The sequence below is a fragment of the Furipterus horrens genome, unplaced genomic scaffold (genome assembly GCF_987537825.1).
Source record: "Furipterus horrens unplaced genomic scaffold, mFurHor1.1.pri manual_scaffold_11, whole genome shotgun sequence".
Taxonomy (NCBI): domain Eukaryota; kingdom Metazoa; phylum Chordata; class Mammalia; order Chiroptera; family Furipteridae; genus Furipterus; species Furipterus horrens.
Genome location: NW_028327181.1, coordinates 33,720,255 through 33,742,663, shown reverse-complemented (window position 1 = coordinate 33,742,663; position 22,409 = coordinate 33,720,255). Strand labels below are relative to the sequence as shown.

General features: G+C 42.0%; 1 protein-coding gene across 1 annotated transcript in view; it reads right to left on the bottom strand.

Annotated features, from left to right (window-relative positions):
- Positions 1 to 383: 383 nt before the first annotated feature.
- Positions 384 to 22,409, bottom strand: part of UBASH3B (ubiquitin associated and SH3 domain containing B) — a 150,362-nt gene continuing 128,336 nt past the window's right edge. Inside the window, exons 10-14 of the mRNA XM_090291850.1 lie at positions 17,111 to 17,203; positions 15,788 to 15,932; positions 3,506 to 3,612; positions 1,797 to 1,906; positions 384 to 551 (exon numbers count right to left, since the gene is read on the bottom strand). Of these exons, the coding sequence (XP_090147976.1) occupies positions 414 to 551; positions 1,797 to 1,906; positions 3,506 to 3,612; positions 15,788 to 15,932; positions 17,111 to 17,203 (593 nt within the window). The 3' untranslated portion in view covers positions 384 to 413. The remainder of the gene's footprint in view (positions 552 to 1,796; positions 1,907 to 3,505; positions 3,613 to 15,787; positions 15,933 to 17,110; positions 17,204 to 22,409) is intronic.

Sequence of the window (22,409 nt, the reverse complement as noted above, 5' to 3'; positions counted from 1 at the left end):
AGCTCAGTGTTGCTCCAGCTGGATTCTGGACATTCTCCTTCCTCCTGCATCTTTCCAAAGGACAGGCTGGTGACCTGCTGCGGGAGGACTCGGGGGGTGGGGGAGTGTCTTTGTGCACAGTTGGGAGGAAGGATGCGTCCTTGGCTGTAATAGGTGCCTTGACTTAGGACAACGGTCCTTGAAAGCCTTGTTAGCTAGGTGAGAGTCCAGAGAGAATGAATTTTATCCCTGAATCAAGTTTTTTTCTTATACACAGTCTCATCACAAGAATTTTAAAGCATCAAAGGAAGTATGCAAATTTTTCTGAGCTGTCCACTTATAATGGGGTGCAGACTTTTTCACTGTTCTAAACATACAAAAAGACACTTTTTGAAAGGCTTTCTAAAGCCCTTTTCCTTCTTCATTGGTGTGGTTCAATCTTGTAGCAAGGTCTCTCTCCAGTTGAAGCCCCCTGTTGGCCCATGGGTAAGAGGAAGGATGGGTGGGTCTGTCAATTGCCATATTCCAGTTTCTCCCAATTCTTCACAGGAACAAAAGCCCAAGTATGGAATCTGCAGTAAGAGTAGTAAAGAAACAGAAAACAGAGGTTTAATGCTTCAACTTTTAACTGGACACAAAAATCTTCAGGTGGCCCTTGAGAATAAGGAATATTCATAGGAATCAGTAGGAGCTTTGTAGACAAGCATCCCTCAAAACCCATAAAGAAAATGAAATGGGAAAAGCTGATAAGTTAGAGGGAAGAGTATTTACATTGCAAGAGGATTCATCAGGATACATTAAATGGTGAGCTCCTCTAGTGCAGTCGCTCAATTAGAGCTTGCTTCTTAAGTGTGGGAGAAAAGAGGCCAATATAGAAAGCTAAGGTGCTGCTAGTTAATTCCTAATTTCCTAATTGTTAGTCAAGGTAAAAGTGCAGCTCAAACGTTTCTGAAATTATACTTAGACAATAAGAAAGATGACTCGATTTTTGAAGAGCTGTTCGTTTGTTTTACCCAGCTTCCCTTCCTTCCCTTCCCTTGCTTTCCCTTTCCTTCCATTCTTTCTCCTTTCCTTTCCTTTCTGTGTGTATCTGTAACATCCAAAGTGGAAGCCCTGACCCTCCTCATTTCAGTGTTCATGGCATTTAAAAGCTTGTGTGTGTGTGTGTCCAGAGCTGCATTTATAAACAAAACACAAGTCTCTGACCTCAAGCAGCTCACACAGCAAAGGGAAAGACAGACACATAAATAAGCTTTTAAGAAATGAGAAAAGAATTGCAATCCAGCTGGAACCAGAGTCTCTGGGGGCACGTGGAGGAAACAAACACCTCGGCCTGGAGGGAAGTGTGTGGGAGCTGGCTGACAGAGCAGGAAGAGCCCAGATGTGCGGGTCAGCCTCAGGGCTTCTGGCTCGCTGCCCCATTCCCCGTTCGCCTTTCAGTCTGACATTGAAAGCACTGCTTCCAGCGGCCGGCCCAGGGCCTCGCCGCTGAGCTGCCAGAGGCTGCGCTTTGCCCCTCTCCCCCTCATCCAATCCACAGGACCCCGGAAAATCTGGACAAGCTGCTAATAATTTTAGCGACTTCCTAAATTTTAGCTCTTAGACACTAGAACTAGGTCAAACGTGGCTTTTTCACTTGTGCAAGGCCTAATCAAGTCCTTACACAGAGGACCACTCAGTGCATCTTGGTTGTGTGAATCAACGCATGCATCTTCCCAGCCCAGAGAACATGCTTCAGAGAACTTAGTCATCAGCCAGGCGTTACCAGTTCTAAAATGACGGGGCCCCACAGGCCCCCCAATGCAAGCACGGGTTACCTTGCGGACCATTTGTACAAAGTCCTTGGAGTTCTGAGGTGACAGGCCCTGAAGTTGGCAGGTACATGCTTCGAGGGAAGAGGCATGGGCCACAATCAAGATGTTATTTCCTGGGGGGAAACAGCAAGGACTTAGACGATCGTTCCTACAGAGACGTATGTAAACTTCATGAATGCTGGAAGCCAAGTGTTCTGGGGTGGGGCCAGCAGTCTCAAGGAGGAGTCAGTTTGTCCAAACAATATTCTGAAAATGCTTTGTATTGACAAGGCAGCCTAATGTCATTAACAAAAAACTTTTAATCTTAAAATAATTACAGATTCATAGGAGTTTACAAATATAGTACACATGCATATGTAAAACTACTGTTGGCCCTTGAACAACATGAGTTTGAACTGTGCAGATCCACTTATATGCGAACCTTTTCATGAAGTACTATAAATGCATTTTCTCTTTCTTATGACTTCCTTAATAACTTTCTTTTGCCTAGCTTACTGTATTGTAAGAATACAGTATATAATACATAAAACATACAAAATATGTGTTACTCGACTGTTTGGAAAGGCTTCCAGTTAACAGTAAGCTATTAGTAAACTTTTGGGGGAGTGAAAATTTATATATGGATTTCCAGCTGCATGGGGGTTGGTGCTCTTAACCCTGTGTTAGTCAAGGGTCAACTTTACGTATCATATATTTACAACATAATTGTATATTATATGTGCCATATCATACTATATATACACACCTGTATTGTATGGGTGTATATACAGAGTATGCATGCCACACACATACACACATACCAGAAAGATCCCATGCACCCTTTACCCAGCCCCCGCCAATCAGGAAATGGACAAGTGCTACAATCCACATAGCTTATTTATGTTTCGCCAGGTTTACTTAATTCTGTCATATGTATAACTTTTTGTAAACACCACCACAATTAAGAAACAAAACTGTTCTTTGCCTACAGTTCTCTCTGCTGTTCTTAAGGTCGTTTTCAATGATGCCATGCAGACCTGTGAGCGCTGGAGACTTTCTGGTTGATAGAACACGCTGGGTATCCACAGCAGGATCAGGGAAGTGGCAGCAGTGTGAGTGGCTCTGTGAGTGATAACTGAAAGGTGGGAATTATCCATGGTACTACTGACCAGGGGTCTCCACTGTTCACATTTCAGTGCATATAATTCCAGGCTTTGCTCTATGAAGATACATGTTGTAACTTGCCTTTTTACTAAAAATTTTATAGTGAATAGTCAGTTTTATATACAATGGAGTTCAATGTTTACAAAATTCAATAGCAAATAGACTGGAGTCTTATAGAACACTTCTTGGTTGGTGGTAACAGTGGCGGTGTGTGTGTTTGTGTAGGTGTTTTTGTGGTGGGTGTTCATGCTCTGAATAAATTATGTGAAAAACAATGTTATGCTAAAGAGCTTCTAAAATTGTAACAGGAAACTTCCTTCACAGAGTGCAAGATTAATAGCTGTCATGCCAAAATCTAAGTTACTTCATATTGAACTAAGTCTGGTGTATTTCCATGGAATACCTACCATTATAGATACTCAAGAGAATATTACAAATTTAACATAAAAGTATCTACAAGAGAGACTGGAAATATTATTTATTAAGCAAACCTGGCAAAGCAAGTTTAAACATCCTGATGGGAAAATGGTCACATATTTAAATACAGAGTCCACAATTTTACCACTTGCCTTTACTTTTACATTCACTTAAGATTTCTTTTGTTACTTGAAAACTTCTATTGATGTAAGTGTCATAGGATTCTGAAATCACTAATTTGCTGACTGGAATGTGAGGTCTGCAATAGAAAAATAAACAAAAGCAATAGAACATTTTAATGCTAAGACAAAGCAATTGATATTACTCTTAAATTTCATCTCAAGACCCTTCTGAAGTTTCCCTCATTCTGTTTATCCATCTCCCTAGACAGGAAGGAAGTAGAGTACTTCCACTTTATAGATATGGGATTTGGATGTACAATATGTACGGAAGTAAAGGCTATGGGTGCAGAGTGTAAGAGTGACCAGTTGGAAAATGGAACATTCGGTAGTTTCACATGCCAGATGGTTCATAAGCAGGTCATGTAGCCAATGGGAAGCAAAGTGGAGATTAGATCTCACTGTCTACTGACAGCACCATATATTTCCTAGGCCTCTCTTCAGTAGCCTTACAAACAATAGCCCATAAGGACAGGCTTCATTTTTAACATTTTTTCCAGCTTTATTGGGCTATAACTGACACAACATTGTGTAAGGTTAGGGTGTATGGCACATATATATTGCAAAATGATTATCACCATAGCCTTAGCTAACATGTCCACCATGTTAACAGAATTACCATTTCTACTTTTGTGTGACAAAATTTAAGATGTACTTTCTTAGCAATTTAAAGTACATAATATACTATTAATTGTAATCAACATGCTGTACGTAATGGTAGTTTGTACCCTTTGCCCAACATCTCCCCATTTCCCCCCAGTCCCTGGTAACCACCGGTCTATTGTCTGTTTCTCTTGAGTTTGGCTTTTGTAAGTTCCACATGAGTGATATGTGCAGATAAATCTCTTTGCGATCCTGTTTTCACTTCCTTTGGAAAGATACCCAGAGCTGGGATTGCTGGATCATATGATAGCTCTACTTTTAATTTTTTCAGAAACCTTTGTTCTGTTTTCCATAGAGGCGACACCAATGCACAATCCCAAAAATACTGTAAAAAAGGTTCCTTTTTCTTCACATTCTTGAAAATACTTAATAGCTCTTGGGTTTTAATGATAAGCATTTTAATAGATATGAGGTGATATCTCATTGTGGTTTCGATTTGCATTTCACTGATTCAATTTTATTTTGTATTAATTTCAGGTGTACAGCTTAGTGGCTAGACAATCATATGCAGTACTTTATGAAGTTGTTTACATGGTGTTTCCTGTACCCAACTGGCACTGTACATCGTCGTCGGCAGCCGTCCGTCTCGAGAGACGATGGCGTAGCTTCCCGAGAGTCTATCTGCACCGCCGAGAATGGCTGTGCAGTCCGATTCGGGAGTGACAATCCCTGCCGCACTTGGTACAGGTGAAGGCAGATGGCCGTTGTTGCTGCTGTTGACGCTGCTTCCGCCTCGATCTTTTCTGGACCGCCTCCTCGTTGCGCGCAGCCTCTGCACGTGACGTACCTTGCCTGACCGCGAGCCTCCAGGCTAGGCGGTCGTCTGCTTGAACTTCCCATGTGTTGAGATTGATGGAGCATTGTGTCATGTCCTTTTTGCAGATGTCTTTGAACCGCAGTTTTGGGCGCCCTGTCATCCTCTTGCCTTCTGCTAGCTCGCCGTAGAGGAGGTCTTTGGGGATACGGCCTGCATCCATTCTTTTGACATGGCCGAGCCACCTGAGGCGTCTCTCGCTAAGAACTGCATGCAAACTGCTCATATTGGCTCGCTTCAGCACCTCGGTGTTGGGGACCTTATCCTGCCAGGCGACATGCAGGACGCGTCGCAGGCACCTCATGTGGAAGCTGTTGAGTTTCCTTTCGTGCCTTGCGTAGGTGGTCCACGTCTCGCTGCCATAGAGGAGAGTGCTGAGTACGCAGGCTTGGTAGATGCGCAGTCTGGTTTTCTCAGTGAGGCTGGAATTGTTCCACGCTCGCCGGTTCAGTCTGGCCATAACTGTGGCTGCCCTGGCGATTCTCCGGTTGACCTCCAAGTCGACTGACAGAGAGCTTGAGATGGTGGACCCGAGGTAAGTGAAGTCGTTGACAAACACTGTACATAGGTATTTGAATATTATCTACATTCCCTATGTTATACTTGGCATACCCATGACTATTTTGTAACTACGAACTTATACTTCTTAATCCCTTCACCTTTTTCACCCAGTCCCCAACCCAGCTCTCCTGTGGCACCCATCGGTCTGTTCTCTGTATCTAGGAGTCTGTTTCTATTTTGTTTGTCCATTTATTCTGTTCTTCATATTCTACATATGAGTGAAAACATATGGTATGTGTCTTTCTCTGACTGACTTACTTCACTCAGCATAATAATCTCCAGGCCCACCCATGCTGTCACAGATGGTAAGATTTCATTCTTGTTATGGCTGAGTAATATTCCATTATATATATGTACCACCTCTTTATTCACCATCTACTGAAGGGCACTCGTGTTGCCTCTGTATCTTGGTTATTGTAAATAATGCTGCAATGACTATCAGCATTCTTATATTCTTAGGAATTAGTGTTTTGAGTATCTCTGAATATATGCCCATAAGTGGAACTGTTGGGTGATAAGGCAGTTCCATTTTTAACATTCTGAGGACCCTCTGTACTGTTCTCCACAGTGGCTGCAACAACCCGCATCCCACCACCAGGTGGGAATAGGGTTCCCCCTTCTCCACATCCTCGCCAGCACTTGTTTGTGGATTTACTGATGGTGGCCATTCTGACAGATATAAGGTGACATCTCATTGTGGTTTTGATTTCCATTTCTTTGATGAGTAGTGATGTTGAGCATCTTTTCGTGTCTATTGTTCATCTATATGTCCTCTTTGCAGAAGTGTCTATTCAGGTCCTCTGCCCATTTTTTAATTGAACTGTTTTTTTGTTTTTTGTTTTTTCGTGTTGGCTTGTATAAGGGTCTTTATAGATTTTGGATATTAACCTCTTATTCAATGTATCATTGGTGAACATCTTCTCCCATTCAGTAGGTTCTATTTTTGTTTTGTTGATGGTTTCCTTTGCTGTACAAAAACATTTTAGTCTTAAGTAGTCCCATTTGTTTAATTTTTCTTTTCTTCTTTCTTTCTTTTTTTTCAGGTTTAATAGGTTTAATAAGTTTACCCTGTCAGTTCCTATTTGCAGCGCCCAATATTCTTTTGAAACACCAGGCAGACCCAACAGTGGCCGACAGTAAATTTCAGACCTGCGAAAGTTTAAAAGTTCAGGTTCTCTGAGCACATTCTGTGTTGCAGTGGCACTTGTCCAAAACTGGTACATCCCTGCAGTTGGGGAACTTTAAATGTACCAGTGAAAAAGCCTTTTTCCCCTTCAAGGAGAATAACATCTTTTTAAAAAAGAAAATGTTAAAAAGAATATATATTCTCCTTTTTGGGGGTGAAATGTTCTGACAATATTAACTAAATCCTTTTGGTCTACTGTGTCACGTAAGGCTGCTCTTTCCTTGTTGATTTTCTTTCTTGAACACCCACTGATGTCAATGGGGTATTAAAGTCCTGTATTATGACTGTATTATTGTCGATCTTTCCAGTTATGTCTATCAATATGTGCTTTATAGATTGAGGCACTCTTATGTTGGGTGCATAAATGTTTACAAGGACTATATCCTCTTGTGAGATTGATCCATTTATCATTATGTAATGACATTCTATGCCTCCTGCTATGTCCTTTGTTATACAGTTTGTTTTGTCAAATACAAGTATTGCTACCCCAGGTATTTTTTAGTTTCCATTTGTATGAAATACTTTTTCCATTCATTTATTTCAGCTTGTGTTTATCTTTCGATCTAAAGTGGGTCTCATGAAGAAAGCATATACATGGGTCTTGTTTTCTTATCCAGTCAGCTACTTTATGTTTTTTGATTGAAGCACTTAATTTATTTAAATTTAAAGTGATTGTTGACAGGTACATATTTATTGTCATTTTATTATTCATATTTATATTCATTGTTTTTCTTTCTTCTTCTTAACTAAGTCTCTTTAACATTTCTTGTGACGCTGGTTTGGCGATAATGAACTCCTTTAACTTTTTCTTGTCTGGGAAGCTCTTTATTTCTCCTTCAGTTTTAAAGGTGAGCCTTGCTGGGTAGAGTAGTCTTGATTGTGGGTCCTTGCTTTTCATCATTTCCAATACTTTGTGACAATTCCTTTTGGCTTGCAAATTTTTTGTTGAGAAATCAGCTCACAGTCTAAGGGAAGCTCCCTTATAGGTAACTGTGTTTTTCTTGCTGCTTTTAGGATTCTGCCTGTCCTCAACATTTGCCGTATTAGTTATGTCTTGGTGTGGGCCTCTTGGGTTTCATCTTGTTTGGAACTCCATGTTTTTCCTGGACTTGTGTGTTCTTTTCTTTCATCAGGTTAGGAAACTTTTCAGTGATTATTTTACCAATGAAGTTCTCAATCTTTTGTTCTTTCTCTTCTCCAGGTACCCTTAAGATTCAGATGTTGTTATGCTTCATGTTGTCCCAGAGGTCTTTTAAACTACCCAATTAAAAAAAAATTCTCTTACTGTATTTGTTCTTATTGGGTATTTTGTGCTACCTTATCTTCCTAATTGCTGATCTTATCTCTGCTTCATCTAACCTGCTCTTGATTCCTTCTAGTATATTCATTTCAGATACCGTTTTCTTCATTTCTGAGTGGTTCTTTTTTTATGTCCTCTTTATGCTTACTACCTCTTTGTTGAAGTTCTCATTAACTCCATTCATTTTTCCCCTAAGTTTCTTGAGCATCTTTATAACAATTGTTTTGAACTCCGTTTCTTGGTGATTGCTTGCCTCCAGTTCACCTAGTTCTTTCTCTGGGGAGTTCTCTTCTTTTATTTGGGGCATGTTTCTGTGGCTCCTCATTTTGAGTGCTTTCCTGTATTTATTTCTGTGTATTAGGTAGAAAAGCTTTGTCTCCCCACCTTAGTAGTAGGTGTAGTGTGGGGCTCAGTGGCACAGTCTCCCCAATCACCTGAACTAGGTTTTCCAGGAATGTTCTTTGTGTGGGTTATCTGAGCCCTCCTGCTGTAGCTGAATCTCAATTGTTTTTGGCTCATTGTGGGTGGGGTTGACCCTCAGGCTGGCTGACTGTGAGAATTGACCTTGACCACACTGTACTAATTGCTGTGCAGAGGCTGACCCCATGAAGTGGATTTCCCCAGCAGGGTCTTGTGGCTGCTGAGATATCCCTTTTGGGTGTGCCACTTGTGGAGCTAATTGCATTGTGCTCTGATGTGGTTGGAAGCTAAACCACAGGTGTGATGGTTCTGGAGTCTCTTGGGAAGGACTCCAGTGCAGGTCAATGCCAGCGCTGCCTGTGACCAGCCCTGGACTTCCTGTCAGGAGGTACAAAATAAGTCACATTTGGTGGTTGCCTCTGCTGGGCCTGGATGAGCCAAGCTGCCTACCAAGGCCAGCTTCCACCAGTACCAAGCCCAGCACAGGTCAGGAAAGCCTCTGCCCATAGTTTAATCAGATTGTTGTCATTTTTACTATTGAGTGGTGTGAGTTCATATATTTTGTATATTAACCCCTTATCAGGTATATGATTTACAAATACTTTCTACTACGCCATAGGTTGACTTTTCATTTGGTTGATTGTTGTTTTTGCTTATAGAAGTCTTTTAGTTTGATGTAGTTCCACTTACTAATTTTGGATTTTGTTACTCATGCTTTTGGTGTCATATCCAAAAAAACTGTTGCCAAAATAATGTCAAGGTTTTTCCATGTTTCCTTCAAAATTTTTTATGGTTTCAGTTCTTATTTTTAAGTCTTAAATCCATACTCAGTTAATTTTTGTAAGTGATGTAGGACTGGGGTCCAGTTTCATTCTTCTTATTTTTCCCAACACCACTTATTGAACACACTATATTTTCCTCACTCAGTATTCTTGGCTCCCTTGTCACATACTAGTTGACTGTATATTTGAGGGTTTATTTCTGGGCTTTCAATTCTGTTCCATGGGTCTATTGGTCTATTTTTATGCAAGTAGTGTACTGTTCTGATTAGTAGAGCTTTGTAGTAAAGTTTGAAATAAGAAGTGTGATGCCTCCTTTCATGGTTCCATTTTAATTTTAGAATTTGTTTTTTCTATTTGTGTGAAAAATGTCATTGGAATTTTGATAGGGTTGTATTTAACCTATGCCTGCCATTGGTTGGTATGGGCAGCTTAGCAATATTAATTGTCCCAATTCATGAACATAAAATATCTTTTTACTTGTTTGTGTTTTCAATTTCTTCCATCAATGTCTTGTAGTTTTCAGTGTATATATATTTCACCTCCTTGGTTAAATTCATTCCTAAGTATTATATTGTTATAGATGTTATTGTGAATGGGCCTGTTTTATTTCTTTTTCAGATGTGTCATTGTTAGTGCATAGAATAATAATTGATTTCTGTATGTTGATTTTGTGTCCTGTAACATTACTGAATTTGTGGATTAGTTCTGACAGTTTTGTAGTGATATCTAGGATTTTCTTTTTAAAAAGATTTTACTTGAGTACCAGAGACTCCCGGCCAAGATGGAGGCATAGACCGATACGCTCTGTCTCCCTCTACAGCTAAGAAGGATTACAGCTAATGCAAAACTAAAAATAATAAGAAGTTCCAGAAAACAAAGCTACATGGAAGTCCAACATATGAAGTTATAAACAAGTGGTGCTCGTCCGGACGGGTAGGAAGTGCGAGCCCGCGGCTGAGAAAGATTGAACTGTGCTGGAGGCGGCAGCAGCAGTGGCCAATGGCAGGACCTGGTGAGCAGACGCCTGTGTTTGGGGGGAGGAGAGAGGCGCCTGGGGGCCGCCCCGGCTGCAGACCGAATCCTTCGCCTCACAATTCCAGCAGTGGAGATGGCAGACTCCGTTGGGAGGCAGCCCTGTTCTCCAGCGGAGAGTAACAGCAGGAATCCGTCTTGGACCCCCGCCCCCACACAAAGCGCCACAGTGTGGCGAGAAGGGTTGCAGGGTTGTGACGAGTACACAGGGCTCTGCCCAATATAGCGTAGGAGGTGTGACAGTGCCCCGCCCAAGGACAAAAGATAAACAAAACCGTTAGAATGGCAGGCAGAATTAATGATTGAAATACCAGTCACACAGCTAACGAAAAAACAAATAAAAGCCTTGACTGAGGAACAAATAGAGAATCTTTTGGAAGCTCAGTTTAGAGCCATAGTCGTAAAACAGCTTACAGACCTAACAGCGGGGCTGAATCAAGACTGGAGAGGAATGAAGGCAAATCCTGCTGAAATGAACAAAAACACATACAAGACAAGTGGTGAGGAAGGGAAAGCCATGGATCAAATCAACCAATCAGAACATAGGGAAGGAACAAACAGTCAATCAGTGCAGAAAGAGGAAACAAAAAGTGAGAAATATGAGGAGAGCCTCAGAAACCTCTGGGACAGCTATAAGCGAACAAACATTTGGGTTATCGGATTGCCAGAGAGTGAAGAGGAAGAACTAGAAATTGAAAAATTATGTGAAAAAATAATGAAGCAGAACTTCCCTAACTTGGGGAAAGAGGTGAACTTACACATCCAAGAAGCACAGAGAGTTCCGGATAGACTGGACCCAGGGAGGACCACACCAAGGCACATTATCATCAAAATGTCAAAAATTAAGGATAAAGAGAGAATCTTAAAAGCAGCAAGAGAGAAGAGAAGAATCATGTACAAAGGGGTCCCAATCAGACTGTCAGCAGATTTCTCAAAGGAGACTTTACAGGCAAGAAGGGACTGGCAAGAAATATTCAAAGTAATGAAAAGCAAAAACCTACAACCACGATTATCCAGCGAAGCTGTCATTCAGGATAGAAGGGCAGAGAAAGTGTTTCCAGGACAAAGTAAGACTGAAGGAGTTTGTTAGATCCAAACCACTGTTATACGAGATGTTAAAGGGGCTTGTTTAGAAGGAGGAGGATCAGGACAATGAACATCAAAATGAAAACTGTATCACAACAACCAACAGCAGAAGCTAGGGAACGGAGGCAAGGGCAAACTAAGTAGGCAACGAGAAGGGAAAAAGAATTATAGGTTAAGGGGAGCATACTGAGGGGAGGTCAGTGGGGAGGGGGCGGGGGGAGAGAGAGGGAGATGGTGCAGGAATTGGGAAGCATAGTGGGAGGGAGTGGAGTGGACAGGAAGATGTTGAGAAGAACTATATGCAGGACCAGTGGGCATGGACTAAGGGGGGAGACAACTGGAGGGAGGGGGGAGCAGGGGGGAAGAAAATTGGGACAACTATAATAGCATAATCAATAATAAAAAATTAAAAAAAAAGAGAGCAAGAAAAAAAAAATAAAGAGACAGTACCAACCAAAAATAAAAAATAAAAAAAAGATTTTACTTATTTATTTTTAGAGAGAAGGAAGGGGAGAAAGTGAGGGAGAGAAACATCAGTGTGTGGTTGCCCCTTGCACATCCCCATCTGGGGACCTGGTCTGCAACCCAGGCATGTACCCTGGCTGGGAATTGAACCAGCGACCCTTTGGTTTACAGTCCGGCACTCAATCCACTGAGCCACACTAGCCACACAGGGCTAGGATTTTCAATATATCTTATCATCTGCAAACAAACACAATTTTACTTCTTCCTTTTCAATTGGGATGGCTTTTTTTTCTTTCTCTTGCCTGATTTCTCTGGCCAGAACTTCCAGTATTATAACTGGATTGGTAAAAGTGGGCAACTTTAATCTTGTTCCTAATATTAGAGAAAAAAACTTGCAACTTTTCACCATTGGGTATGTTAGCTGTGGGTTTGTCATATATGGCCTTAATTATGTTGAGTTATGTTCTTTTATACCCAATTTGTTGAGCATTTTTTCATGAAAAGATGGTATGTTTTGTCTAATGTTTTTTTCTGAATCTATTGAGATAATCAAATTATTATGGTCATCCTACTAATGTGATGTATTATGTTTACTAATTTTCTCATGTTGAACCACCTTTGCATCACAGGGAAAAATCCTACGTGATTGTGATGTATTATCTCTTTAATATGATGTTGAATTTGGTTTGTTAATATTCTGTTGAGAATTTTTACATCTATAGTCATCAGGAATATTGATCTGTAGTTCTTTTTTCTTGAGGTGTCCTTTTCTGGCTTAGGTATTGGGGTAGAGCTCACCTTACATAATGACTTGGGGAGTTGTAAGGATAGGTTTTAAATGCAGATGTAAGGTCCCTTTACTATTTAAGAGTTTCTGGTCTGTGAGATATTTATCTTGTTTTTGAGTATAATTATGTCATATTTTTTGTTTTCTTATTTTGTCTTTCATTTCTGATATTTAGAGCATGGTGGGTAAAGGTGGTAGTGAGTTCCCCAAGTGAATTAACACAAAATCTCAATTAGAATACGTGACTCTGTTACTACTACTATGATTACTACGAAGATGTGCTGAGTGGCTCCTTCTTGCACTCTTTGAAGATAGCCCTTCTAGCAACTGTTTTGCAAATCCTGGCGTTCCAGATGAGGCTCTCAGAAAGGCTACAGAGGACTTGCCTATGCTTATGCCATTAGCAGCTCTTAAAGCCTGGATTTGAACCTGGGTCTGAGATCAATGCCTGTAAATGTGTTCTCCACTTTGGACCACTTTTGACAGTGCCCACCTCACACCTGCTCCAGTGCATTTGGGTTCACTGTCCTTAGAGAAACAATGCTGTTCCATTTGAAGGAAACCTGCCCTCCTAGAAAACATTTTCTCAGCAAATATACTTCCCCTAGGAAATAGCCTTCTGAATCTCGTAACACCCTGGGGGCTGGGGAGAGATATGAATCACTACTTGTTAAGGATGCACCTCACTGTTCTGCAACAAACTCTTTCTCCCCATCCAAGCCTCTCATCTAGTTCTATTACCACTTGTGTCACCTCGTCTCACAGGTGCACCCCCTCATGAGAAAAGTTCTCTCTCTGTGGTTCAGAGTACCATTTCAAGGGTGAAACCCCATTGTGACGTATGAGACTAGAGTAAGCGACAAGCAGGCAGATGTTGGTATCTGGGTCATCCAGGCCAGCTCTTGTTCTGGCAGTTCTTGACTGACTTAAAAGTTGAACCTATAAATGGCTTTCATGTTTGAGCCACCAGGCCTGATGGGGATGGGACCGAGTCAAAGATTTCTCACCCCTGTCTGCAGCAGGGGTCATGCTCTAGCCACACCTGCAGGGCACATGTACTGTGCTCAGAGTCAGCTGGGCCTCCAACCACAACTAGACCTGGACCCCTGAGCTCTGGGTACACCGGGACCATCCCTGGAACCTGTTCTCCCCGTAAACACTCCTCTTCACCTTGCTTGGGACTTTGAGCCCATACTGAAGCGTGATTCATTGCCTCCTTAACACACTAGCTCCATCTCCCACCCTACTTCCTACCGCACCCAGTCAAGATCCTATTCCAAAGCTCCATCTAACTGGTGTATGTATGTATGTATTTCTGCCTTGCTCCCTCTGGCCCAGCTTCCTAAGACCAGAGGACTTTCTGCACCCCGCCCCAAGGCTGGGTCTCACTGCCTGTGGATGATGCAATGCGTGGATATCAGTCACCACTCTGGGTAGCTTCCCTTAGCCTGGCTTCCAGTCCTGCCTTCCTGTTGGTATAAGGTGACAGGGATCTTCAAACCGTACTTGTCTGGCTGTCAGTCCTTGCCTATCACAACTTGCTTTGAAAGGTCCACTCACCTTGCCTAACGATTTCAGAGGGAATTTCACTTTAGGGGCAACGACTTTCACATGCTCAAGTGTGTGATAAGTCACTGACCTTAACAACTGACTTATAACATTAGAGGAGGCTTACCCGCTTTTCCCCTCTTAAACACAAAATGATTGAATTGAATTTTGATTTCTTGTAGAGAAGAGAAACTGGAACAAAGAACATGTTCTGACCCTCAGTTCCTGGCATTCATCATTCTGCTTGTACTCCGGATGGGGGTTGTGTCTGTGTGCATTAAATGGCTCAGACAGACTGATTCTGGAGATATTTGTAAATCAGACTGGGAAGAATTGCAGGACTAACTTAAGTAAAAAGGTGAAGACACAGTTGGCCCAAGTTGGCCCAAGTTGGCCTGGGAGGTGCTGGGTGGTGAGTGAGGAAAATAACTTTACCTATGTTGGCAGCAACTCACCCTCTTTCCAGGCCAGGAAGATAATGGCTGTTGGCAGGAGGCCAACAGTTTATTCCTATTTTGCTCCAAAAATGAAAAGACAGTGGCCATAGTGTGTACAGGACAGAATTCAAAGGCTATTAGCAGGGTCTCTGATTGATTTAATTTTATGTTTCAGGAATACGGATTCCTTTAAGCAAGAAGAAGTAGTGGACATTAATCATTTTATGGGGTTATATAAGGTCTTATTTGCAGAATAGGAGAATAAGTACAGGAAAAAAGATGCTTTCTCCTACCCAGCTAGAAACTCATATGGCTCATTTGAGGTGTGGGTAGGTATCTGAAATGAAAGGTCAAGGAATCTCCCCAGGAAGAAATCTCTGCTCATATTGGTCACTTGTTTCAAATTTTGCCCTAAGAAATATGGTGGTTGTGAATATCTGTCCCTCCCAAAGACAACTTATAAATGTCTGAATGGATTTCTGACAGTTAATGTAACTGTATTATTGTTATTGTGAGCAACACAATACTTCATTTCAATCCCAGCACAGACTGAACCAGTGGAGAAAAGCAAAGGACTGGAAACGAGCAGCCAGCCTCTACAGGAGATTACACAGTGCTTCCCATGGAGAAAACAACCAACAAAGCCCAGTTGTTGTCACTGTTACTGTGATATGTGTCCACTGAATGCACAACTTTAGGCAAAGCCACTTGCATTCTCTTACATATAAAAGTGGCTTGTCTACATCCTGGGGTTATGGCAGTAATAAATGACAATAAAGAAAATTAAAAATGCTTTGAAAAATTAAAAATGACAATTTAAGGTAAGACATTGTCATTTCCTTTATCTGCCAACAGTCTTGTGTTGGGAGAGAAAGGTGCTACATAGAGTATTACCATCTGCTGATGCTGATGCCTGCTCCCGGGACGCAAGATGGTTTTATTATTCACTGGAAGAGATATAAGAAGGTCAGGGGATATAGAAACTAAACTAAGCTACATACAAGTGAATTCTGGCTTTCTCCAGTTTGGGCTTTAGAAATCATAGCATGACTTCCAGAAGTATGAAGAACTGCCTGTGGGCTATGTCTGGTCCTTTATGTCCTTAAGTAGCCTGCCCTGGGGTAGTAAAGTACTTCCACGGTGGCCCCAGGAAATAGCAGTTCCAGAAGGTTACCTGTAGGTTGTATCAACACTCAGGTTGGCTGCAGCTAACTCTGATGGAGGTATCCATGCAGGTAATGTGTTTCCAGCAACCCACTTTGTCCACTCAAACAAGCCAGGCTCTACACGGATCTTCAAGTGATTTTCTTGTTGTAAACCTTAGAGGTAAGATAAAATGAAGATGAAGGAAATGCTACTATGTTCTCGATGGAAAAGTAAATCAACGAGAGGCCAAACTATCATTAAAATGCTGGTAAATCTTCTATCCTCTTTTCAAACAGGTGCTCTATAGAGCAAAAAGAATGTGGGAACATGTGGGTTTGGACCAGGGTTTTAAATTTTTGTGTGTTACAAATACATAAGATTAATACTCTGGCCACACCACCAGGATAGGATTAAAGAAAAACCTTAAGTTATTACCCCCATAATTAACTACTGTTAATTCCTTTTTCAAAAGTAAGCTCCAAGATTGCCTCATGAAAAAACCTCAGAGATTCTCTAAGTATCCACTTGTCTATAATAGTTTACATCATATTTGAGTATCAGGTAAATTATTCATTTTCTCTCTCAGAATATCCAGGGTTGAACATTTGCAAGTGCCATTACACAAGTTCCATGGTTGATCACAGTGTAATGACCCTCACAGTCGGAACTGTCCCTGTTTAACTCTCTTTACATTGCCTTAAGTCGAGTTTTTCTATGCAAATTTAATACATAATGCATTTTAATATATAAATGCATTCTAGGTTACTTAAGATTAATGAATAGCAGTCTCAACTATACTGTAAATTCTTTGTTGGCTCAGCTATTTCTGGCTCATTCATTTGTGTGGTATAAGTAAACACTCCAATGTTGTTTCTTTTAGTTTTCCTTTCAGTGAAATGAGAATGGCGATCCCTAGAATTCAAGCTTCCACTGATTTTAGAATGGAAATGGAGTGTCTTTATAACAATGGTGTTTTTAAAGTCATTCCGCTAAAGAATCAAGGATAATTAAGATTTGCAGACACATAGGAGCCCCATCGCTACTGTAAACGAGAGGCAAGCAGAGCACAGTGGGAGGAAGTGACTTCAGTATTCCATGCTACACAGGCTCTAAATTATTGCTAGACAAGAATTCATCAAAGAAAAAAATATTTGTATACTTCCTTTTATCATGCTTATGCTGCTAGAGTGTGGTTTGGGGGCTTTTGCAGAGACATCTTCCAAAAGAATCATTGTTAAAAATTCCAAATTGAAGCTTTCAGTTGGCTAATGTGCCATGAGTCTAGGATAATTTAGGTGTAGGGCTGCCTGGAGACAGAGTGATGGACTAATTGAGCTTCATCAAATCTTACCTTTCAAGATGTTGTATGCAGTCTGGACACAGCGCAGGGATGGGGAACAATAGATGTGGTCAATAATGGTGTTACTTTCTAATAAAGCTTCACCTGTAAAGAAAACCAAAGGATAATCAATCTGATAGGCTCAGCCTCAGCTGGGCAGGGCAAGGATGCAGTCAGACCCTGCAAAACTCTTTGTCAGTGAGGGATCACACAAAATCAGCAGTCTCAGCCTTTTTTGTTTCCAACGAATCCCTTGATAAAGAGAGACTTGTTTCTAGGAAAAGAAGCCAAACGAAAGACACTTTCTTGTCTTTTTCTTTCCTTCTGCCTGGTGCTAACGAGAGGCAAAATGTCCATCTAAGGAGAAACCTAAAAACACAAAAATGCTCTGATTTCAAGTTTGTGATAAAAGTAGAAGTGTTTAAATTGTTTTAATTTTATGCTGTGCTAAATAAAATTTCAACTTGTCATATTCTTGGAAACCAGAGGCAAATCTCAACACCTGGTACCTCAACACTTTCCTCATGGAATCCACTTCTGTCCTCTACTGAACGAAGTCCAAACACCTTCAGTATAGAGGTCAGGGTCTTCCACAGACTTGTCTTCATTTATCTCGCCAGCCTCATCTGCTGCCCTGCTCACAATCTTTGCTCTAGAAATAAAACAGCTTGTTTCGGCCACACTCTTGATGTGGTTTCTCATGTCTACAGCCTTATGTTGTGTTTGCTGCTGAGAACCCCCTTTCCTCCTTCTGCTTCTTCTTTACCCACATGACTTTGACTTCCAGTCTCTGCTTACCTCGCTTCTCTAATGTCTTTTTTTTTCTCCCATAATTCTTTTTTCCTTTGAGTTAGAAGGGTGAAATCAATGTAGTGTTTTTAAATGTTTTCGATTGCACTTTATATTCAGTATTATTCTGTATTAGTTTCAAGTGGTAGGGCTTCAATTCAAGATGGCAGTGTAGGTAAATACAGCTTGCCTTTTTGCACAACCACATCAAAATTGCTACTAAATTACAGGACAACTGTCATTCAAAACCATCAGAAATTGAGTTGAATGGAAGTCCTACAACTACAAATTGAAGAACGAACTATACGGGGACTGTCAGGAGGAGCAGAGACGTGGAACGGGCTGGTCCCACTACTACATGTGGTTGGTAAAAATTGGGATGGATATCTCAGAAATGAGGGGTCTCAGCCCCACACCAGACTACCAACATCCAGGGTTCGACTGCCAGGAAGATAAATCCCCATAGCTCCTGGCTGTCAAAGCCAGTGGAGACTGAGGCTATGGGAAACAAACTGTAAGAGTCTCAGGCAGTTTCACTTAAAGGGCCTGTGCACAGACTCATTCAGACTCACTCCTCCTGAGTGCCAGTGCTGGGGCAGCACCTTGAAAGGCACCAGAGATATACAGGGAGGAACTGAATGGTCTGGCATCAGGACAAGAGCTGGAGGACAGCTTTCTCTGAGATAGAAATGCTGGCAGAGGCCACTGTTCCTTTTCTGAGTGCTCACACCACAGAGCCACAGAGCTGGCAGGCAGGGCCATATCTGAGACTCCATCAACTTGGCTCACACTGTTTGCCTCACTCCGGTGATTACCTGAGGCTCCACCCCACCCAACTTTTGGGCCCACCCAGGCTGTTTCCAGTGGCTTTTACAAGTCCAAATGGTTTGTCTTGGCTCATGCTTTAGATTTTCCTGAAATCTCGCATACAAAGAGCATCTGGTCTCAGCGTGCCCCATGCATATTGCTAAGTGGCCCCAGGCCTGGTACTAGAAGCAAAGCAGCTGGCCTTGGTTCACAGCTTGGACGTACTTGGGCACCTCCAAGCCTAACACAAGTAGAAGCCAACTGCAGACTGCTTCGCACTTATTTGGGTGGTCCTAGACAGGGGTGGCTCACCTTGGCCTGCACCTCCTGTGAGGCACCAGAGCCTGTGTACCCAGCGGACAGCGACAGACCATGTCAAAGCACCACCACCCAATCACCTCTACAAATAACACTCAAGGGGCAGACTCAACAGACACCACAACCCTGCTGAAGGAAGTCCTGCTTTATGGAGTGGGCCTCTGTGCAGCTGATCCTCCAAGGTGGCTGGAAGTTGGTGGTCAGTGATCAGTGCCAGTCCTAGCCCTCTACACAGCCCACAAGGTGGATGTACCTCAAGTACCCAGCTTGGGTGACAGGGGAGGCTGTGCCACTGAACCATACAGGACACCTACTACATTAGGCCACTCAACCAAGCCAGGAAGTTGTAGCAACTGTATGTAATATGTGGAAACAAATACAAGGAGGCTGCCAAAATGAGAAGACAAAGATGCATAGTCCAAATGAAGAAACAGAGCAAAACTTCAGAGGGAGAGCTAAACAAAATGGAGACATGTGGTCTGCTAGATGCAGAGTTCAAAGCACTGGTTATAATTATGTGCAGTGAACTTAGTGAGGACCTCAGCAGCATAAAAAAGGGCATGGAACCATGAAAAGACAAGTCAGAAATGAAGAATAAACTAACTGAAGTAAAGAACAATTTATAGGGAACCAACAGTAGAGGGGATAATGTTTTCGAATATCAGGAAGCCAAAAATACCCAATCAGAACAGGAAGAAGAAAAAATAATCCAAAAAATGAGCATAGTGTAAGGAGGCTTTGGGACAACTTCAAGATTACCAACTGTCACATCATGGAGGTGCTGAAAGGAGAAGAGAGAGAGAGAGCAAGAAATTGGAAACCTACTTGAAAAAATAATGACAGAGCTTCCCTAACTTGGTGAAGGAAATAGACATACAGTCTAGCAAGTGTAGAGTCCCAAACAAGATGAACCCAAACAAGCCTACACCAAGACATATCATAATTAAAATGCCAAAAGTTAAAGATAAAGAAAGAATCTTAAAAGCAGCAAGAGAAAAGCAGTTAGTTACCTGCAAGGAAGTTCCCATAAGACTATCAACTGATTTCTCAAAAGAAACTTTGCAGGCTACAAGGGGTTGGCAAGAAATATTCGAAGTGATGAAAAGCAAGGACCTACAACCAAGACTACATGATCCAGCATTTGGAATTGAAGGACAGATAAAGAGTACCCCAGGCAAGAAAAAGCTAAAGGAGTTCATCATCACCAAGCCATTATTATATGAAATGTTAAAAGGGTCTTCTCTAAGAAGAAGATAAAAAATGTGAACAATAAGATGGTAATAAATACATATCTATCAATAATTGAATCTTAAAAAACTAAAATAAATGAACAAGCAGAACAGAAACAGAATCATAGATACAGAGAGTGTTATGATGGTTGTCAGATGAGAGGGGGAACAGGGAGACGGGCAAAAAAAGTGTAGGGATTAAGAAGTAAAAAATGGTTGTTATAGAATAGTCATGGGGATCAAAGTACAGTTTAGGAAATATAGCAGCCAAAGAACATATATGCATTACCCATGAACAGGGAACAAGGGTGTGGGGATTCTCTGAGGGAGTGGTGCGATGTCTGTGTGGAGGGGGCCAAGAGGGAAAAATTGAGACAACTGTAATAGCATAAACAATAAAATATAATTTAAATTTAAAAGAAGAAAAATAGGAACTTCCGGCCAAGATGGAGGCGTAGAAAGACACTCTGCGTTTCCCTCCACAACTAAGAACGAATACAACTAAAACAAAACTAGAAACAACCATAAGTTTCAGAAAATCATACTACATGGCAGTCCAGCAAACAAAGATATAAAGAAGAAATACTCATCCAGACAGGTAGGAGGGACAGAGAGGACGCGGTGTGGTGGTGGCAGCAGTGGCAGGCCAGCAGAAAGCACAGACACACATTTTAAAAAGTTGGGAGATACACCTGGGGAGCGTCCCCAGCTCCTCACCAGCCCTAGCAGCTCACGGTCCCAGTACCAGGGAAAATCAGACCTCATTGCTTCTGACTGTGCAGACCAGTGGGGGTTGGGGCGGAGGCAGAAACTGCCGCTCTCTCAGCAGAGTCCACTTATTTAAAGGGCCCCCACGGTCCTAGAATGTCTGCAGACCCACTCACTCTGAGAACGACGGGTCGGGCAGCAGCTAGAGAGGCACCAGTCTGGTGCGGAAGTGGGAGAGGTGCCTGGAAAAGGGGTGAGTGCAGGGCAGGCAGCATTGTTCCCTCTCCGACCCCTCCCCCACATAGAGCGCCACAATGTGGTGAAACAGGTCGCTCTGCACTGACGAATCCCTAAGGCTCCGCCCCTTACAAAGTAACAGGAGTGACAGCTCTACCTGGGACGTGGAGGCAAACAAACACAGGACTCTGTCAGAATGAGAAGACAGAGAAGTATGGCCCAAAAGGGGAAATGAATCAAGGTACCAGTGGGAGAACTAAGCGATGAGGAGATAGCCAACCTCATAGACGAGAAGATAGACAACCTAACAGACGCAGAATTAAAAACACTGGTGATAAAGGTGCTCACAGGCTTGACAGATATGCTTGAGTACGGCAAACGCATAAGAGAATAAGTGAAGGCTATGCTAAGTGAAACGAAGGAAAATCCACACAAAACCAATGGTGAAGGGAAGGAAACTGGGGTTCAGATCAATGATTTGGAACATAAGGAAGAAAAAAAGTCAAGCAGTGCAGAATGAGGAAGCAAGAAATGAAAAAAATGAGGAAAACTTCCCAAATTTTGGGAAGGAGATGGACATACAGGTCCGGGAAGCAAGGAGGGGCCCGGGCAAGCTGGACCCAGAGGGGACCACACCAGGACCCATGATGATTGAGATGCCAAAGGTGAAAGATAAAGAGAGAGTCCTGGGGGCAGCAAGAGAGAGGTGAAGAGTTGACTACAGTGGGGTGCCTATAGGACTATCAGCTGATTTCTCAGAGGACACTTTGCAGGCAGGAAGGGTCTGGCAAGCAGTATTCGATGTGATGAAAGGCAACCTGCAACAAGGATTACTCTATCCAGCAAGACTGTCATTTAGAATGGAAGGGTAGATGAAGTGCTTCCCAGACAACGTAAAGCTAAAGGAGTTCATCATCACCAAGCCATTATTATATGACATGTCAAAGGGACTTACTTAGGAAAAAGAAGATCAAAACTATGAACACCAAAATGACAACAACCTCACAACTATCAACAACTGAATCTAAAAAATAAACACAAAATCCAACTAAGCAAACCAGAATAGAAACAGAATCATAGGTGTGGGGATCACATGGAGGGTTATCAGCTGGGGGTGGGGGGAGAAATGGGGATATAGTGCAGGGATTAAGAAGCATAATCGGTTGGTACAAATTAGACAGGGGAAGTTAAGAATAATATAGGAAAGGGTGAATTCAAAGAAC